The sequence below is a fragment of the Stegostoma tigrinum genome, chromosome 23 (assembly GCF_030684315.1).
Source record: "Stegostoma tigrinum isolate sSteTig4 chromosome 23, sSteTig4.hap1, whole genome shotgun sequence".
Classification (NCBI taxonomy): Eukaryota; Metazoa; Chordata; class Chondrichthyes; order Orectolobiformes; family Stegostomatidae; genus Stegostoma; species Stegostoma tigrinum.
The window spans coordinates 51,532,213-51,551,274 of NC_081376.1; the positions used below are offsets into that span (position 1 = coordinate 51,532,213).

Below are 19,062 nucleotides of genomic sequence, written 5' to 3' on the forward strand. Positions count from 1 at the left end.
TCAGAACGCATTCAAACTTCCTTAGATAATTTACCACCCATCTAGAGTCAACAATGGAGCGTTTTGAAAATAGATGTAAAAAAAAAATCTGATGATCTGTGTGTTGTGATTTGTTCCTTTTTCTGATGGTATTTTAAGCCTGGCACGAAGTCCAGGAGACATCTGAGCCTGGAGCAACAGTAATGTCAACTCACAGAGTAAGCAGACAATCATTCTTTAAGTAGCCCCACACAGCAAAGCAAACATTGAAAGTAGTGAAACGGTACATCTTTAAATTTCCACGGAGCAGACTAAATGGCTTTTATAGGATTAAGACAGAAGCTTAAACAAAGATAAACTTTTAAGAAGAAACACGGTTTAAAAATTTTTTGGAGAAATTCGTCTTGCACTCGTGTGAAATTAGTTTTCCAGGCTCAGAGAAGGTGTTTACCAAATAATTATGAGGTTAATAGAGTCATGAACCCAGCTGCTCCTCATTTGACAAGCTGCGACTTTTTAAAGCTTTTGTTTAGTGAAACTAACAATGTAAGATTGAATAAAAAAACCAAAAGAACTGCAGACATTGGAAATCAGAAACACAAGCCAAAATTCCCGGGAAAACTCAGCAGGTCTGGCAGCATCTGTGGCGAGAAACAGACGTAACATTCTGGGTCCGGTGACCTTTCTTCAGAAGAAGGGTCTGAGGAAGGGTCACCGAACCCGAAACGGTAACTCTGTTTTCTCTCCACAGATGCTGCCAGACCTGCTGAGTTTCTTCAGCAATTTCTGTTTTTGCTCCTGTAAGATTGAAATATTTTGTCCATCCAGTTAGAATAGATTCCCAACAGTGTGGAAACTGGCCTTTCGGCCCAACAAGTCCACACTGCCCTTGAAGCATCCCACCCAGACCCATCCCCTTATAACCCACACACCCCTGAACACTACAGGCAATTTAGCATGGCCGATCCACCTAGCCTGCACATCTTTGGACTGTGGGAGGAAACTGGAGCAAAGCCACACAGACACGGGGAGAATGTACAAACTCTGCACAGACAGTTACCTGAGGCTGGAATCGAACCCGGGTCCCTGGCACTGTGAGGCTGCAGTGCTAACCACTGAGCCACCGTGTTGTTTATTATGGCAGCACTGCGTGGCGGGGCCCCTAAATTCTGCAGAAATGTTGCATCATTGAGAGAACATTTAGATTTCTGAGCTGTTTTGTATTGGTGTTTCTGTTGCCAATGTTCTTGAATGTCTTTGATGTGGTATTGTGTGTCCACATTGTATTGGTAGTGACTGAAGCAGAATTGGAAATAGCGCTGTGATGGTGTAGAAACTGGAAGTGTTCTGTACATTGACCATTTGTTTTGATAAGGAGTTTGTGATTTATCTATCTTTGTGAATTAATTTATTATTGCAGTTCATCTTTGTATTACTGTATGTAGAAATGTTATAAATGTGGATTAATTATTAACTTGCTCTGCATTGCTTTATTTAGTAGCAGTGGCAATCAGTTACTGATATATTTTACATTAATAAAACCTCATTACTCATTTAAATACTGTGGTGTGTTTTTCATTGGTATGGAAAATTTAAATACTTATTTTCTCTTCCTTTACTTCCTTATTGACTTACGTCATAGTTTCCATAGAATCCCTACAGTGTGGAAAGAGGCCATTCAACCCAACAAGTCCCCACCTACATTCCAAACAGCATCCCATCCAGACCCATCTCCCTACCCTGTTCCTGTAACCATGCATTTCCCATGGCTAACATATCTAACCAACACATCCCAAAACACTAAGGGTAATTTAGCATGTCCACCCCATTTAACTTGGGCTGTGGGAGGAAACCAGAGCACCTTGAGAAAGCCCATAAATACATAGGGAGAATATGCAAACTCCATACGGATAGCTGCCCAAGCGTAGAATCGAACCTGGGTCCCTGGTGCTGTGGGGCAGCAGTGCTAAACCATTCAGCCACGATGCTGCCCCATGGTTGAATTGCCTCAAACTATATTCTGTTTGGCACACCTAGAAATTGTCATTGCCATGTAGGTGATGTGTTCACAGGGAGCCTATGGCACAGGAGGTACCTTACCTCTGATCCAGAAACTTCAGGTTCAAATCCCACCTCAGAGCTAGGAGACCGCAGGAGGAACATCTATAATGCGGCTGTAGCAGGTTAACTATCAGCTTTCAGATGCACCTGCAGCAGATGGTTAAAGTGGACTGGTGTCCTGGTCAATTACAGTTAATGTGAGGTGGTACCCCTCAACGTTCTGATTTGTTTCAGGAAAGTCTAGCTATGAATAGATTTAAAGACATGCTTTATCTGTCTGATATGCCATTGGATGTAAGGAGATAATATCATTCACAAGTCAGTTGGTATTATTCTATATCTGAGTTATTACCAGTCTAGACATAGCAATAACTGTTGATGAAATCCTGTATTCAATATGTTTACATTTGCTGGGGGCAGCTCGTTGAAGATTAGTTGAATGGACTCTTTAAGCTTCAATGCATTGCAAATTAGTCCCATCCTGCCGTAGACATGTGAATTATTTTCATTTCATTCTTAAATAGAATGGAGTAAAACAAAAAGTGATGATAAGGCTTCTTACCTTTAGGGTTTTGTTCTTTGTAGGGCATTGCAAACTAATTGCAAGGAATGATATGTGGTAATTGAACTTCCTTATTTTTTGCCAAAAGAAAGATGTGGTTGAGAAACTACAATTTCATTTCCTTTTCATGTTCTTGTTAGAATGAAAGAAAATAATCTTGACCTTCAGTGAAATGTGTCGTGTTCATCCTAACAGGGTAGAATAACCACAATTCTTCAGTGTGTCAGTAGTTATCTGTGAGTGAAGAGACCACTTTCTCATAGGAGTTATAACCCTGCAGAATGCCAAATTGTTGACAATTTTTCTGAAGAAGGGTCTTGGCCCGAAACGTCAGCCTTCCTGCTCCTCTGATGCTGTTTGGCCTGCTGTGTTCATCCAGCTCTGTACCTTGTTATTTCAGTTGACAATTGAATCCAGGTTTGAATTAAGCCGATCGGAATTCCCACCAGTGACTGTTGTTACTTGTCATTTCGAACGTTAAGTCCTGAAGCTCAAATTCATGAAAATGCTTTGAACCATTCATCATCATATTGTTGATGAGATAGGAACAGGAGGAGGCCATTCTGCCCTTCAAGCCTGTTCACTATTCAATAAGATCTGTATCAACTCCAACTTGAGATATTAAAGTGTGGAGCTGGATGAACACAGCAAGCCAAGCAGCATCTTAGGACCACAAAAACCAGGCTTTCTGATGAAGGGTCTAGGCCCAAAACGTCAGCTTTTGTGCTCCTAAGATGCTGCTTGGCCTGCTGTGTTCATCCAGCTCCACACTTTATTATCTCGGATTCTCCAGCATCTGCAGTTCCCATTATCTCAACTCCAACTTGTCTCTCTTCAGCCAAGAGAAGATCCAGAAATATTTCCCCAATTTACAGCGTAGGGATTCTGGTTTGCAATTAGCAATCTGCTGAATTTTAGATGGTTCAAATCAATCCCAGATCCCTGGTTCTGACACTGGACTTAATTTAAGAATGTGAAGTGAAGAAGGTAGTAGACATGTGTTTGAGGGCAAATAATCTCTGTGTTTATTAAATGCAAATGTGAGCATATCACAAGAAATAAAAAGGCAAAAGTAATAAACAGGGGAATAGCACAAAGGTGAATAAAATGCAAGATATAAAAAGGCAAATCGAAAACAGTGAAACTCACACTGTCAGTTATTTACTTAACACAGGCTAATTACTATTAGGAACTAGGCAGTGGTTTCAAACACAGGCACTTTAATCAGACTTCCTGAGCTTGGGGTGCCCTGAACTGTCACCAACCCATCTTCCCCTCCCTGCTAGCTAGGTTAGATACTTTGGGTCTCGAGGAAATAGGCTCACCACTGGAGATAAATACGATTTTGAAATATAGCTTGTCGTTCCCACTTGCTGTAGACGGTGTTTCGCTGAAGACTTCAGACAGTGTAGGCCTTCGGTCTGGTTTGAGAACTTAGGTTTTCTGATTCTGTCGTGGTTTTAAGAGCCAGTTTTCACCTCAGGATGTGTCTGAGGCCTGGTCACTCATGTCAGTGGTGTTTGGAGATCGTCATTTGTCAGATCGGCTGGTCGTGGTCAGTTGACGTTGGTTCCCCTGATACAGAACAGACCTATGTTTGGAGGTTGCAGGGAGATAGTTCTCAGGGAGACTAGCTGGGTGGGATCCCTCTTCTGGAGATAACTGTGGGGATCACTCGATCTATCCCCCAGATCAGGGCTAGCAGTGATACAGACTGTGTGCCCCATTATCACCTCTCAAATCTGTCTTATCTATTGTGTTTCTGTTGTCCCCTTTGTGGTGAATTGGCTTCCGGATAGTTTAGAGTCGGTGTAAATGTATTTTGATTAAGTGGAATGTCCAGTATTTCTGTGAAGGGAAACCGAAAGCACGACGGATGCCGTAAATCAGGAACGAGAACAAAGTTGCTGGAAAAGTTCAGCAGGTCTGGCAGCATCTGTGAAGGAGAAAACAGAGTTAACGTTTCAGGTCTGGTGACCCTTTCTCAGAACCCAGAACCCTCTCTGTTCTGATGGCCTAGTGGTATTATCGCTGGACTGTTAATCCTGAGACCCAGGTAATGTTATGGGCACACAAGTTCGAATCCCACCACAGCAGATGGTGGAATTTGAATTCAATAAAATATCTGGAATTAAGAATCTAATGATGACCATTGTCGATTGCCAGGAAAAATGCATCTGGTTCACTAATGCCCTTTAGGCAAAGAAATCTGCTGTGCTCACCTGGTCTGGCCTACATGTGACTCCAGACCCACAGCAATGTGATTGACTCTGAACTGCCCTCTGGGATGGACGATAAATGCTGCCTAGCCAGCAATGCCCTCATCCTGTGAATAAATAAAGACCTACAATTGCTGAAAACCTCATGTTCATGTGGCACAGCTCCTATATACTGGCAGCTATTCAACTAGGGGACACATCATCCAAACAAAGTCTAAACTCTCAGTTTTATGAATGTTCCAGGAAGAAAGGACTTTGCAGTTTGCAGGACAGGAACTGCGAAGTAGTTGAGTCAAACTTTCAGATTGGATTGTGAAGGTAAATACGTCTAAATTTTGAGCAACTCTATAGTGATGGCATTAGTGAGTGGGTGGAATTTTGTTTCACCAAGTGTTTTGAAATCTTTCAAACTGTTACGTTTAGAATCACAGAAGCCCTATAGTGTGGAAGTAAGCCATTCAGCCCATCAAATCCACTCCAACCCTCTGGTGAGCATCCCACTCAGACCCACCCCATGATCCCTGTATTTCCCGGAAAAAGGGGAGGGGGTGAGGGTTCTGAAATAAATAGGGAGAGAGGGGGAGGTGGATCGAAGATGGATAGAGGAGAAGATAGGTGGAGAGGGCTGCCGAGGGCTAACCCACCTAGCCTGCACAGTTTTGGACAGTGGGAGGAAACTGGAGCACCCGGAGGAAACCTGCACAGACTCAGGGAGAATGTGCAAACTCCACACAGATAGTCCCCAAGGCTAGAATCGAACCCTGACCCCTAGACTTGTGAAGCAACGGTGCTAACCACTGAGGCACCATGCTGCCCAAGCTGGTTTGGCTTATTTTATTATTATTTGTTTTTGTGTATTAAACTTCAGTTTTATTGTTAAAACCAAATCTGTAGCCTTACATGTTTATGTTTCAGTGAACGCCTGCCACATTAAATTAAAGAAAAACAAACTGTGTTTTATCAAAGATAATAGGAACTGCAGATGCTGGAGAATCCGAGACAACAAAGTATTGAGCTGGACCGCAGGAAGTGCTACACTTGCCCCCATCCCAGGCCCCAAGAAGACTTTCCACATCAAGCAGATGTTCACCTGCACATCTGCCAATGTCATATACTGCATCCACTGTACCCGTTGAGGCCTCTTCTACATTGGGGAAACCAAGCGGAGGCTTGGGGACCGCTTTGTAGAACACCTCCGCTCGGTTCGCAACAAACAACTGCACCTCCCAGTCGCAAACCATTTCCACTCCCCCTCCCAAGCCTCGGATGACATGTCCATCCTGGGCCTCCTGCAGTGCCACAATGATGCCACCTGTAGGTTGCAGGAACAGCAACTCATATTCCGCTTGGGAACCCTGCAGCCCAATGGTATCAATGTGGATTTCACAAGCTTCAAAATCTTCCCTCCCCCCACTGCATCCCAAAACCAGCCCAGCTCATCTCCGCCTCCCTAACCTGTTCTTCCTCTCACCTATCTCCTCCACCCACCCCAAGCCATGCCCCTATTTCCTACCTACTAACCTCATCCCACCCCCTTGACCTGTCTGTCCTCCCTGGACTGACCTATCCCCTCCCTAACTCCCCACCTACACTCACCACTATTGGCTCCATCCCCACCTCTTTTACATGTCTGTCTCCTCTCCACCTATCTTCTCCTCTATCCATCTTCGATCCGCCTCCCCCTTTCTCCCTATTTATTTCAGAACCCTCACCCCCTCCCCTTTTTCTGATGAAGGGTCTAGGCTCAAAACGTCAGCTTTCCTGCTCCTAAGATGCTGCTTGGCCTGCTGTGTTCATCCAGCTCTACACCTTGTTCTCTGTGAGCTAGCTTTCATTCTGGAACCTGACATGTCCAATAGAAACAACAGTTGGGATTATAATAATATGGGTATTAGTCTGTTAAATGTATTGTTTTATAATATATGGTCCATTTTGTGACAAATATTTTATGTAATGGAATGGTCACTGCCTCAAGATATGCATTCGGTATTGATCATTCAGAGCTTCAAATATGACAGTACTGACTGGAAATCAGACATGTATTAGGGATTAGATTAGCTCAGAAAACATGCTGTACCTGCTGAGGGTTAATCAGTCCTGGTCTTTGGAGGGTTATAATTGGTAGGGAATGCCCAGGAATGGGAATAAAGAATTCTATAGCACCCTACGTTTTCTGAATGATCCTGAAATGTGCTGTGTTTTCAGTCACATGTTGTGTGTGTATATATATATTATATGTATATATATAATGCCCTTTTCAATGAATAAATACACGCACTCTGCATTTGTCTGATAGTGTACAGCCAGGCCAGTGTTCATTGCCACAGCTATTTAAACTATATCAGCCCCTTGCTTTCCTCTGCCATCGCAGATCATTGAGATACAAAGAGTACAAGATACAAGAAATCTGCAAATTCTTTCTCAAACGAAAAGTGTCTCCTTAAATTCTCTCCTTTGCCCCATTCACTGTCCCCTCCAACAAGTGCAAGGAATTCTTTCATGAAGATTAAAGCCATTTGGTTGGCCTTCTTGGTAGTTTTTCTGACATCCCTATGTCTGTCAGCCAAACTCTCCCTCAGCTCCCACTGCCCAAACCCGGATGCCATCACTATCTCTACCTTCTCCCTTATATTCATTACTGAACCTTGTTGAACTTGTCCTGTTCACGAGACCCACTTCATGCTCTTTTGGCTTTATTCCCATTAAACTGCTGACCTTCCGACTCTCCTTCCTGGCCCCATGTTGCTGATGATAGACTCCCCATTACTAGAGTATGTCCTAATGTAAGTGGCTTCATTGATGTCATGGATGCTGTCATGACTGAAGAGTCAGATGGAAGACAGGGTGCATGGCTCCACAGACCTGGTGGCTCATGTTGTCCTTATCCTGTCTTTAAACTCTCCGCTGCCTTTAATTCAATGACCACACTGACCTCCTCTAGTACCCTCCCTGCATTATCCAGGTTAGAAATCACACGACATCAGGTTATAGTCCAACTGGTTTGTTTGAAAACACATTTCTGAAGAAGGGTCCAGACCCGAAGCATCAGCTTTCCTATTCCTCTGATGCTGCCTGGCCTGCTGCGTTCATCCAGCTCTACTTCTCGTTACAAAAACAAAGTTGCTGAAAAAGCTCAGAAGCATCTGTGAAAGAGGAAACAGAGTTAACACTCCGGGTCCTTCCTCAGAATCGGACCAGAAACGTTAACTGTCTTTTCCTTCACAGATGCTGCCAGACCTGCTGATCTTTTCCAGCAACTTTGTTTTTGTTCCTGATTTACAGCATCCGCAGTTCTTTTGGTTTTTATTTAGTATTTCTTCTCCTCGTTATCTCTTATAGAGTCTTACTCCTCCTTCAAGTGTTGGAGAGAGGTAGTATCAGACACAGAATTTATAAGTAAAAGATCAAACGGTCACACCACTGATGAGGATGTGTCAAACAAACCGAAGATGCTGTTAAATCTTTAATCAGTTTGAAGGTTTTAATTGATTAATATGTATATAGAAATCCCTAAATTCCTTTGAAGTCACTGTCATGAGAGAATGAAAGGTTTTAACAGTGTAAAGGAGAGGTGACAATTTAGGTCAGGCAATGTATTTTAGGTATGATGCCTTGTTTGGAATCTGTTTGTGTTTTAGTTTGGAATCGGACTGGTTTTATTTCTAAAGTAGGAATTTATAAAACGCCACATTGACTGACTGTCTATAAATTGTGTGCTTTTTGAACAAAAAGAATGTATCTGCAAACACAAATTCACCCCACAGATTCACGTGTTTGTGTGTGTGTGTCTGTGTGTATGAGGGAGATTGAGTATATGTGTGTGTGTGGGGGGGGAAGAGAACTGTGTGTGTGTGTGTTGGTGTGTGTAAGGGGGAGACAGAGAGTGTCTGCACGTGTGTGTGGAGACAGAGAGAGAGTGTGTGTGTGTTTGAGAGACAGTGTGTCTGAAAGAGGATCTGTGTGAGAGTGTGTGTGTTTGCATGAGTGCGTGAATATGTGTGCATGTATGTAAGAGCGTATCGTGTGGTGGGGTCACCTGTAGTGCGACATGAACCCATGATCCTGGTTGAGACCATCCTCTTAGGTAGTGATCTTGGCTATCAGCCTCTGCTCAGTGACTCTCTGTACCACACACATACTCTTCTCTCTTCACACACACACACACACACACACACACACACACACACACACACACACACACACACACACACACACACACACACACACACACACACACTCAAATCTATGGCATGAATCTGTATTTGCAGATACATTCTATTTTGTTCAAAAAGCACACGATTTAGAGACAGTCAGTCAATGTGGCGTTTTATAAATTCTTACTTTAGAAAGAAAACCAAGTCTGACTCCAAACCAAAACACAAACAGATTCTAAACAAGGGCTCACACATGCATTGTCTGATCTAAAATGTCACCTCTTCTTTACAATGTTAAAACCTCTAGTTCTTTCAGGATATGACTTCAAAGGAATTTGGGGATTTACAATTAATCAATTAAAACCTTCTAACTAATTAAAGATTGAACAGCACCTTAAGTTTGTGACCCTTTTGTCTTTTAATTACAAATTCTGTGTCTGATACTACCTGTCTCACTAACACCTGAAGAAGGAGTAAGACTCAAAAAGCTTGTGTTTTCAAATAAACCTGTTGGACTATTACATGGTGTTGAGTGATTTCTGACCGTGTCCACCCCAGTCCATTACTGGCACCTCCTCACCATGTATTATCGAGGTCAGTGGGATATTACCTCCTGCTGCTTTTCCCTTTTCCACTGCTTTTGTATTTTCCAACAGCTATCATAAAATCAAACAGTACAGAAGACGCCCTTTGAGTCTCATCGACAAAAAATAATCTAAATCTCCACTAGTCCCACTTTCCCACACTAGGCTCATATGTTATGATTTTGCAAGTGCTCATGCCAATCCTTTATAAAGGTTGTGAGGTTTCCTGTCTGGACTACCCTCCCAGGCAGTGCGTTCCTGAGACCCACCACCTTCTGGTTGAAAAACTTGTCTTCAAATCCCCTTTAAACCACCCCAGAGGTACTAGAATTTCTTTCAATTAAACACAATCCCTGTTCTTAATTCATCTACGCCTTCCCTCTACCTGGCAACTCTCTTTCAGATTGAACCAGACCCCCTTGGAGCCTTGGAGTTATATCTGATCTGAAGATGAGCTGCTATTCCCAGAACTTGTTGACTTTTTTTATTCATTCATGGGATGAGGGCATCTGGAGTATGTAGGCCAGACCAGGTAAGAATGGCAGATTCCTTCCCTAAAGGGCAATAGTGAAGCAGATGGGTTTTTCCAGCAATCGATAATGGATTCATGGATATCATTAGATTCTTAATCCCAGATACTTTATTGAATTAAAATCTGCTGTGGCAGGATTCGAACCCAGGTCCCCAGAACATTACCTGGGTCTCAGGATTAACAGTCCAGTGATAATACCACTAGGCATTACCTCTCCTATTATGAAGGCTTCCACCTCTGTAATATTACCTGCCTGTTGCTGAAATTCCCAACCACACTTTTGATTCCTCTAGGCTTAAATATTCAAATATTCTCCAGCCAGCTTCACATCTGCTATCTTGACACTGAGGACTAAGTTAGCGTGGATGGACATTTTGGACGGCATGGACCAGTTTGGGCCGAAGGGCCTGTTTCCTGTGCTGAAGGACTCCATGGCTCTAAGCAACTGTGTGATTAAAATTACATTTTTTGGGGGGTCTGGTGTAGCATGTTGACTTTGATTCTTTCAGAAATGAAAACCACCAAGGGGAAATGAAGAACGTTGTCTAAATGAATGTCCTGAGAATGACTCAGTGTTAAGTATCTTTCAAACACAAACTGGGAGGGAGTGTCTGCTGGGAAAGGCTCAGTATTCGATGTTCGAGGTTTTTAACTACTTTGGCAGATGCAGTGATTAATTATAGGAAGTAATGAGAAGTGAATGTTCATTCGGTCAGTCAAAGTACTCCGGTGGGATAAATTCATGTCATGAGTGGAAAACTGGAATGTACTGAAGACCACTTATGGAGATCTTGCTAAAACGACACAAGGTACTAGTGAGGCCATAGCCGAGAACAGTTAGGGTGCTCTGATTTAAGGAAAGATGCACTGACATTGGAGGTATTCCAGAAAAAATTCAGTAGGTTAATTCCAAGTATGGTGGAGTTTCCTTATGAGGAGATGTTGAGTAGTTTGGATCTGCACTCAGTGGCACTTAGGAGAGAGGATACTTGACGGAAATATAGAAGATTCCTGGAGGAGTTGACTGGGCAGATGTAGACAGGTTGTCTTCCCTTGTGGGTAAGTCTAGATCCAGAAGGATCATCTCAGAGTAAGCAGTCACCCACTTAAGACAGAGATGAAGAGGAATTTCTTCTCTCAGAGGGTGGGAAATATGAGGAATTCCTAGCTGCAGAGGCTGGGTCATTAAGTACATTCAAGACCGAGACAGTAGAATTTTAATCCATTTCGGGACAAGGGTTATGGGGAAAAGCCAAGAGAGTGCTGTTGAAGATTAGCAGATCAGTCATGATCTGATTAAACGGTGGAGCAGGCTCAATGGGCCAAGAGGTTTACTTCCACTCCTACATCTTTCGGTCTTACCGCCAGTTTTTGGTATTTTTGTAAATAAGTAATGGTGAATGCTTGGCCCGCAGATGCATTTCCCTTATTCCGGTATGGAGAATTGGTTGATGATACAGCAGTTGTGCTAATGAATGGACCCAGTGCTGCCACAACCACGTTTCCACTGTTTGGCAGAATTTGGACTTCATAGCAATGTAATTTGTGGGTTTATATGTACATCTCTGAGCTTGGGTTGCAGGCAGACTGATTGAGGAGAACTATCTCAAGACTTAGCTTCTTAATAACAAGATGCAACAGTTTATTGCATCTCAGTACTGGACATTACACTACATGATAATCAAAAATACACCAGCCTCTTATCTTTTTGTTACAATATTGATATTATTCCAGAAACCATACCGTCTAATACTATCCAATATGCTTCTTAGCACAAGCTTCTGCTTCCCTGCTGTAGGAAAGATGTTGTTACACGTGAAATGGTTGTGAAAAGATTTACAAGGATGTTAGATAACAAAGTGTGGAGCTGGATGAACACAGCAGGCCAAGCAGCATCTCAGGAGCACGAAAGCTGACGTTTCGGGCCTAGGCCCTTCATCCCAGGGTTGGAGGGTTTGAGCTATAGGGAGACGCTGAATAGGCTGGGGCTATTTTCCCTGGAGCGTTGGAGGCTGAGGGGTGACCTTATAGAGGTTTATAAAATTATGAGGGACATGGACGGGATAAATAGACATGCTCTTCTCCCCAGGGTGGGGGAGTCCAAAACCAGAGGGGCATAGGTTTAAGGTGAGAGGGGAAAGATTTAAAAGGGATTTAAGGGGAGCGGCCTTTTCATGCAGAGGGTGGAGCATATATAGAACAAGCTGCCAGAAGAAATGGCAGAGGCTGGTATAATTACAACATTTAAAAGGCATCTGGATGGGTACATAAATAGGAAGGGTTTAGAGGGATATGGGCCAAATACTGGCAAATAGGGGTAGATTAATTTAGAATATCTGGTCAGCATGGATGAGTTGGACCGAAGGTTCTGGTTATGTGCTGTACATCTCTGTGACTCTATGCCTGCACTGTGCTGCTAATGACCTGTGAAATGCAGCTCTGTGACAAAAACACAACACAGGGTGCAACATCCTCACACAATACAATATCCCAATAAAAAGGCTCATGGTCAATCAGTTTCTCAATATTTGCCAAATGTGATTAAACGTATTCCTGGAGATTTCATCACATGGTGTCCCCAATACTCCAGCCTAGACTGCCACTGGAAAGCGAAAAGTCTCCACCCAATTGTGTGGCTGTCAAATCCTATTCTCTGATGATAAAATGTGAGGCTGGATGAACACAGCAGGCCAAGCAGCATCTCAGGAGCACAAAAGCTGACGTTTCGGGCCTAGAACCTTCATCAGAGAGGGGGATGGGGAGAGGGAACTGGAATAAATAGGGAGGGGGAGGCGGACCGAAGATGGAGAGTAAAGAAGATAGGTGGAGAGAGTATAGGTGGGGAAGTAGGGAGGGGATAGGTCAGTCCAGGGAAGACGGACAGGTCAAGGAGGTGGGATGAGGTTAGTAGGTAGCTGGGGATGCGGCTTGGGGTGGGAGGAAGGGATGGGTGAGAGGAAGAACAGGTTAGGGAGGCAGAGACAGGTTGGACTGGTTTTGGGATGCAGTGGGTTGGGGGGAAGAGCTGGGCTGATTGTGTGGTGCAGTGGGGGGAGGGGACGAACTGGGCTGGTTTAGGGATGCTGTAGGGGAAGGGGAGATTTTGAAACTGGTGGAGTCCACATTGATACCATATGGCTGCAGGGTTCCCAGGCGGAATATGAGTTGCTGTTCCTGCAACCTTCGGGTGGCATCATTGTGGCAGTGCAGGAGGCCCATGATGGACATGTCATCTAGAGAATGGGAGGGGGAGTGGAAATGGTTTGCGACTGGGAGGTGCAGTTGATCTAGATGAAACAACTGCACCTCCCAGTCGCAAACCATTTCCACTCCCCCTCCCATTCTTTAGATGACATGTCCATCATGGGCCTCCTGCACTGCCACAATGATGCCACCCGAAGGTTGCAGGAACAGCAACTCATACTCCGCCTGGGAACCCTGCAGCCATATGGTATCAATGTGGACTTCACCAGTTTCAAAATCTCCCCTTCCCCTACAGCATCCCTAAACCAGCCCAGTTCGTCCCCTCCCCCCACTGCACCACACAACCAGCCCAGCTCTTCCCCCCCACCCACTGCATCCCAAAACCAGTCCAACCTGTCTCTGCCTCCCTAACCGGTTCTTCCTCTCACCCATCCCTTCCTCCCACCCCAAGCCGCACCCCCATCTACCTACTAACCTCATCCCACCTCCTTGACCTGTCCGTCTTCCCTGGACTGACCTATCCCCTCCCTACCTCCCCACCTACACTCTCTCCACCTATCTTCTTTACTCTCCATCTTCGGTCCGCCTCCCCCTCTCTCCCTATTTATTCCAGTTCCCTCTCCCCATCTCCCTCTCTGATGAAGGGTCTAGGCCTGAAACGTCAGCTTTTGTGCTCCTGAGATGCTGCTTGGCCTGCTGTGTTCATCCAGCCTCACATTTTATTATCTTGGAATTCTCCAGCATCTGCAGTTCCCATTATCTCTCACATTTTATCATCTTGGAATTCTCCAGCATCTGCAGTTCCCATTATCTCAAATCCTATTCTCTCCCCGTTTGCAATGTTGTTTCTTTCTTGTAACAAAATAAAAATTTGCAAACAAAAAAAACCCAATAAATTTGAACTTGTCTGAGATTTTCCTTCAGGTTTTCAATTCCTGAAGAAGGCTCCTCGGTCAATCCTGGAGAGATCGCCTTTCTTTCGATTTTTGGGTGCTGGCTGTACATGCGCATTTAACCAGAGCTGACATCAGCAGGGAGGTGGATCCCAGCAATGGATCCAGTGAAAGGAGCAGGAAGGGATCAGTGAGGGACAGAGAGAGACAGAGGTAGAACATCACCGAGTCATGGAGCTGAAGAGCCCAGCGCCAGCTCCGCTGGACAGCCGGCGCTCACTGAGGAGCTATGGGGCGGTGCAGGAGACAGAGTGGAGTCGAGCAGCCGTGAGCAAAGGCAAGTAGCCGGGACCTGAGCTGGCAGATGCCCGGGATAAGGCTCCGCCGTTCTCACTCCCAGCGTCGTTGTTCTCTGTGCACTGATTGTAAAAGGACAGCAGCTCTGCTCTAACACACTTAGAGCTGGGGCAGTGAGGCTGGGATGGCTGACTGCAGCCTGTAGACTGGGTCCCAGGGATAGCCCTGATCCTGCGGCATCACCCAGTCTGATTGCAGGTTCCGATCAGACCTGGCCGCGGTAGGGAGTTACAATGAGGGGGGAAAATAGATACACGACAGTACAGCGTGGGAATGAGCAGCGATGGGGATTTGCTCTCAGTTAGCGTTTGGATTACAAACAGTATTAAGTGCTGATTTAAAATTGTTTTATCACAAGTGTAAAAAAATGCAGTTAAATGTATTTATTTGAGTTGATTATTTAAGTAACAAAACGGGGGCTTTTAGACACCTGCTCAATACTTGAAATATGAATATTCCTTGAGCAGTTCTTTACTCATTCGACAAACACTTTCAAGTTCTAATGACATTTAAAAAAATACAATTACTGACTGCTGTGACACATGAAGTATCCAAGTGGCCATGGGTTTAGGTGCGAAGCTTGATTGTCCCCTAATATAGTTGTTCGAAGCTGAATAAAAACACAACGTTTATTGCAATTAAAATGAAGTAGAAAACAAAAGCAAAAAAAAATGCCGGAATTACATATCACGGCTGTAGCATCTGGGAGAGGAAAATGCGGGTTAATGTTCCGGATTATTTATTGTGAGTTCTCATAAGGAACCAAATATATTCATGGAAGTTGGAAAACTGAAATTACACACACACACATACATTCTAATGATGGGAACACAAAGATGCGTTTCCGGACGCTCTTCGCTTTATGAAATAGTAAAACGCTCAAACGGTCAGCAGCGTGCACTGAGTGGGACTCAACATGCCTGAGTCAACAATTATTAGCCGTATAAAATGCTGCCACCCTTCCATTTCCCTGAAGGGCTTGGTGTAAGCCGGGCACAATACCGACATCACATAGGAAACAAATTATTGTTCAGGGACGATGTGCAGTTGTTGAGCACTGAGCTTCTTGATAGACCGGCAGTAGAGTTTTACTTTAAGACAGTGCCGTCTCTCAATAGCTTGTATTTTGCAGAACAATGAATTATTCCACACCAAATATTGCACATTTAAAATGGCCAGCTCGATTGATTCTACATGCTCTGAAACACGGTATCATCGCAATATAGCAGAATGAAATATTTGATAACAAAAACAGAAATTGCTGGAAAAGCTCAGCAGATCTAGCAGCATCTGAGTTCTGAGAAAAGATCACTCCACCTGAACCGTGAACTCTGATTTCTCTCCACAGATGCTGCCAGACCCACTGAGCTTTTCCAGCAACTTCTGTTTTTGTTTCTGATTTACAGCAAACACAGTGCTTTCAGTTTTTATGAAATATTGATAACTCTATGTCACAAATGAGCATTTTTTTGTATGAAATGTAACATAATGCAAACTTATTTTTCACAAGTATGTATGCTTTGTATATTGCTGAGATATTTTAACTAGTGATGTCATTGGGCAATAGATCCCCCTCTATCTTTCTCAAAAACCCCTTCAGATAGAACTGAACATAAAGCCTTGTGAATGCATTATATTTAACCATAGAGTCACAGCATGGAAACAGACCCCGTTGGTCCAGCTCATCCACACGTAGCAGATATCCTAAACTGATCTCGTCCCATTTGCCAGCATTGGCCAATTTCCCTCTAAATCCTTCCTATTCATATATCCATCCAGATTCCTTTTAAATGTTGTAATTGTACCAGCCTCCACAATTTCTTTCGGCAGCTCATCCATATGTGTACCAATCTGCATGGAAAAGTTGCCCCTTAGGTCCATTTTAAATCTTTCCCCTCTCACCTCAAACTTATGCCCCTCCAGTTGCGGACTCCCCCACCCTGGGGAAAAGACCTTGTCTATTTACCCTGACCATGACCCTCATAATTTTATAAACCTCTATAAGGTCACGCCTCAGCCTCTGACGCTCCAGGGAAAATAGCGCCAGCCTATTCAGCCTCTCCCTATAGCTCAAACCCTCCAACCCTGGCAACTTCCTTGTAAATCTTTTCTGCATCCTTTCAAGTTTCACAACATTCTTCCTGTAGAGAGACCAGAATTGTACGCAGTATTCCTGTAGTGGCCTAACCAATGCCCTGTACAGCTGCAACATGACCCCTCAACTCCTATACTCAATACACTGACCAATAAAGGCAAGCGTACCAAATGCCTTCTCCACCACCACCCCCCGCTGTGTCTACCTGCAACTCTGTTTTCAAGGAACTGTGAACCTGCACTCCAAGATCTCTTTGTTCAACAACACTCCATAGGACCTTACCATTAAGTGTATAAATCCTGTCCTGATTTGCCTTTCCAAAACGCAGCACCTCACATCTAAATTAAACTCCATCTGCCACTCCTCACCTCACTGGCCTATCTGATCACGGTCCCATTGTACTCTGAGGTAACCCTCTTCACTGCTCTCTGCATCATCAATTTTGGTGTCATCTGCAAATTTACTAACCATTCCTCCTATGCTATAATCCAAATTGCCTAACATGATTTTGTTTATATGTCCCTCTCTGTACATCTTTGACTTCCATCAAATGTATAAATGAGAGGGAATGATTTCTGTCATTTGCTCTCTTGAAATGGCTTGTAGGATTCTGGTAATGATGAATTCTTTCATGCAATCAATCTGGATCAAATTAAAAATTCCAGGCAAGGAGCAAGATGTGAAAATGCACGAACAGGCATTGTATGTTTAATATAGTTTTATTTCAGGCAAAAATCCCGTTCCTTTTAATATTATGATGTAAAATGCACATTTTGCTATTCTGGATATTTGAAAGAGAAACGTAGAAATGTTGAAAGTGAATGGCAGTGAAGGAGGTCATTTGAGCTGATCAATAATGAGTAACCCAGCCTTATGCCACTTCCAGCTGTTGCTATGTAACCCTGCAAGTTATTGTAAGAACTTGTCCAAGTTTTTTTCACTAAATGCCATGATTATTTACATTTGTACCTTCCCTTGATGTGATGACTTCCAGCTCCCTGTCCATCATCAAGATGTTCTCAATACTTAAATGAAATTGTGCAACCTTTCACAAAGTTAGCTGCATTGGTTAGTGCCTGGGTCTGGTCAGTGTTGGTTTGGTTCCCACTTCAGCTAAACTAAAATGGACAGTGCCCCAAGACTGGAAAGCAACCACACTGTCAGTAAAGACGCTGCAGGGTGAAGCATCATCAGACACTGAACTTTGGGCTGAGTTTGAATGAAACCTTTCTCATGATATTTTTAATGCAAATACATATGTAACTGACAATAGTTAATCAGTGACAAAGCCAAAGAATATATTTGGACAATCTGTATAAATGATGAATGGCTATACTGCCAACATCTGTGGGTCAGATAGTAGTAGCTTCAAGTCCCACCAGTTACTAGTGGTGTACCGCAAGGGTCGGTGTTGGGTCCACTGCTGTTTGTCATTTTTATAAATGACCTGGATGAGGGCGTAGAAGGATGGGTTAGTAAATTTGCAGAAGACACTAAGGTTGGTGGAGTTGTGGATAGTGACGAAGGATGCTGTAGGTTGCAGAGAGACATAGATAAGCTGCAGAGCTGGGCTGAGAGGTGGCAAATGGAGTTTAATGCAGACAAGTGTGAGGTGATGCACTTTGGTAGGAGTAACCGGAATGCAAAGTACTGGGCTAAAGGTAAGATTCTTAGTAGTGTAGATGAGCAGAGAGATCTCGGTGTCCATGTACACAGATCCTTGAAAGTTGCCACCCAGGTTGATAGGGTTGTTAAGAAGGCATACAGTGTTTTAGCTTTTATTAATAGAGGGATCGAGTTCCGGAACCAAGAGGTTATGGTGAAGCTGTACAAAACTCTGGTGCGGCCGCACTTGGAGTATTGTGTACAGTTCTGGTCACCGTATTATAAGAAGGATGTGGAAGCTTTGGAAAGGGTGCAGAGGAGATTTACTAGGATGTTGCCTGGTATTGAGGGAAGGTCTTACGAGGAAAGGCTGAGGGATTTGAGGCTGTTTTCATTAGAGAGAAGAAGGTTGAGAGGTGACTCAGTTGAGACATATAAAATAATCAGAGGGTTAGATAAGGTGGATAGGGAGAGCCTTTTTCCTAGGATGGTGACGGCGAGCACGAGGGGGCATAGCTTTAAATTGAGGAGTGAAAGATATAGGACAGATGTCAGAGGTAGTTTCTTTACTCAGAGAGTAGTAAGGGAATGGAACGCTTTGCCTGCAACGGTAGTAGATTCGCCAACTTTAAGTACATTTAAGTCATTATTGGACAAGCATATGGACGTACATGGAATAGTGAGGGTTAGATGGGCTTGAGATCAGTATGACAGGTCGGCACAACATCGAGGGCCGAAGGGCCTGTACTGTGCTGTAATGTTCTATGTTCTATATGTTCTGTGACAGAAATGAAAGTAGAGTCTCTGGGACAGCACT

General features: G+C 43.7%; 1 protein-coding gene across 3 annotated transcripts in view; it reads left to right on the plus strand.

Moving 5' to 3' along the window:
* Positions 1-19,062, plus strand: part of mpv17l (MPV17 mitochondrial membrane protein like) — a 145,285-nt gene that overhangs the window by 32,074 nt on the left and 94,149 nt on the right. Inside the window, exon 1 of one of the 3 annotated variants that reach the window (XM_059654191.1) lies at positions 14,307-14,525. The exons of 1 other annotated variant lie outside the window; for it this stretch is intronic. In XM_059654191.1, the coding sequence (XP_059510174.1) occupies positions 14,420-14,525 (106 nt within the window). In that variant the 5' untranslated portion in view covers positions 14,307-14,419. Of the gene's footprint in view, positions 1-14,306; positions 14,526-19,062 lie in introns of those variants that run through there. One more of the 3 variants, XM_059654190.1, reaches the window with a different exon arrangement.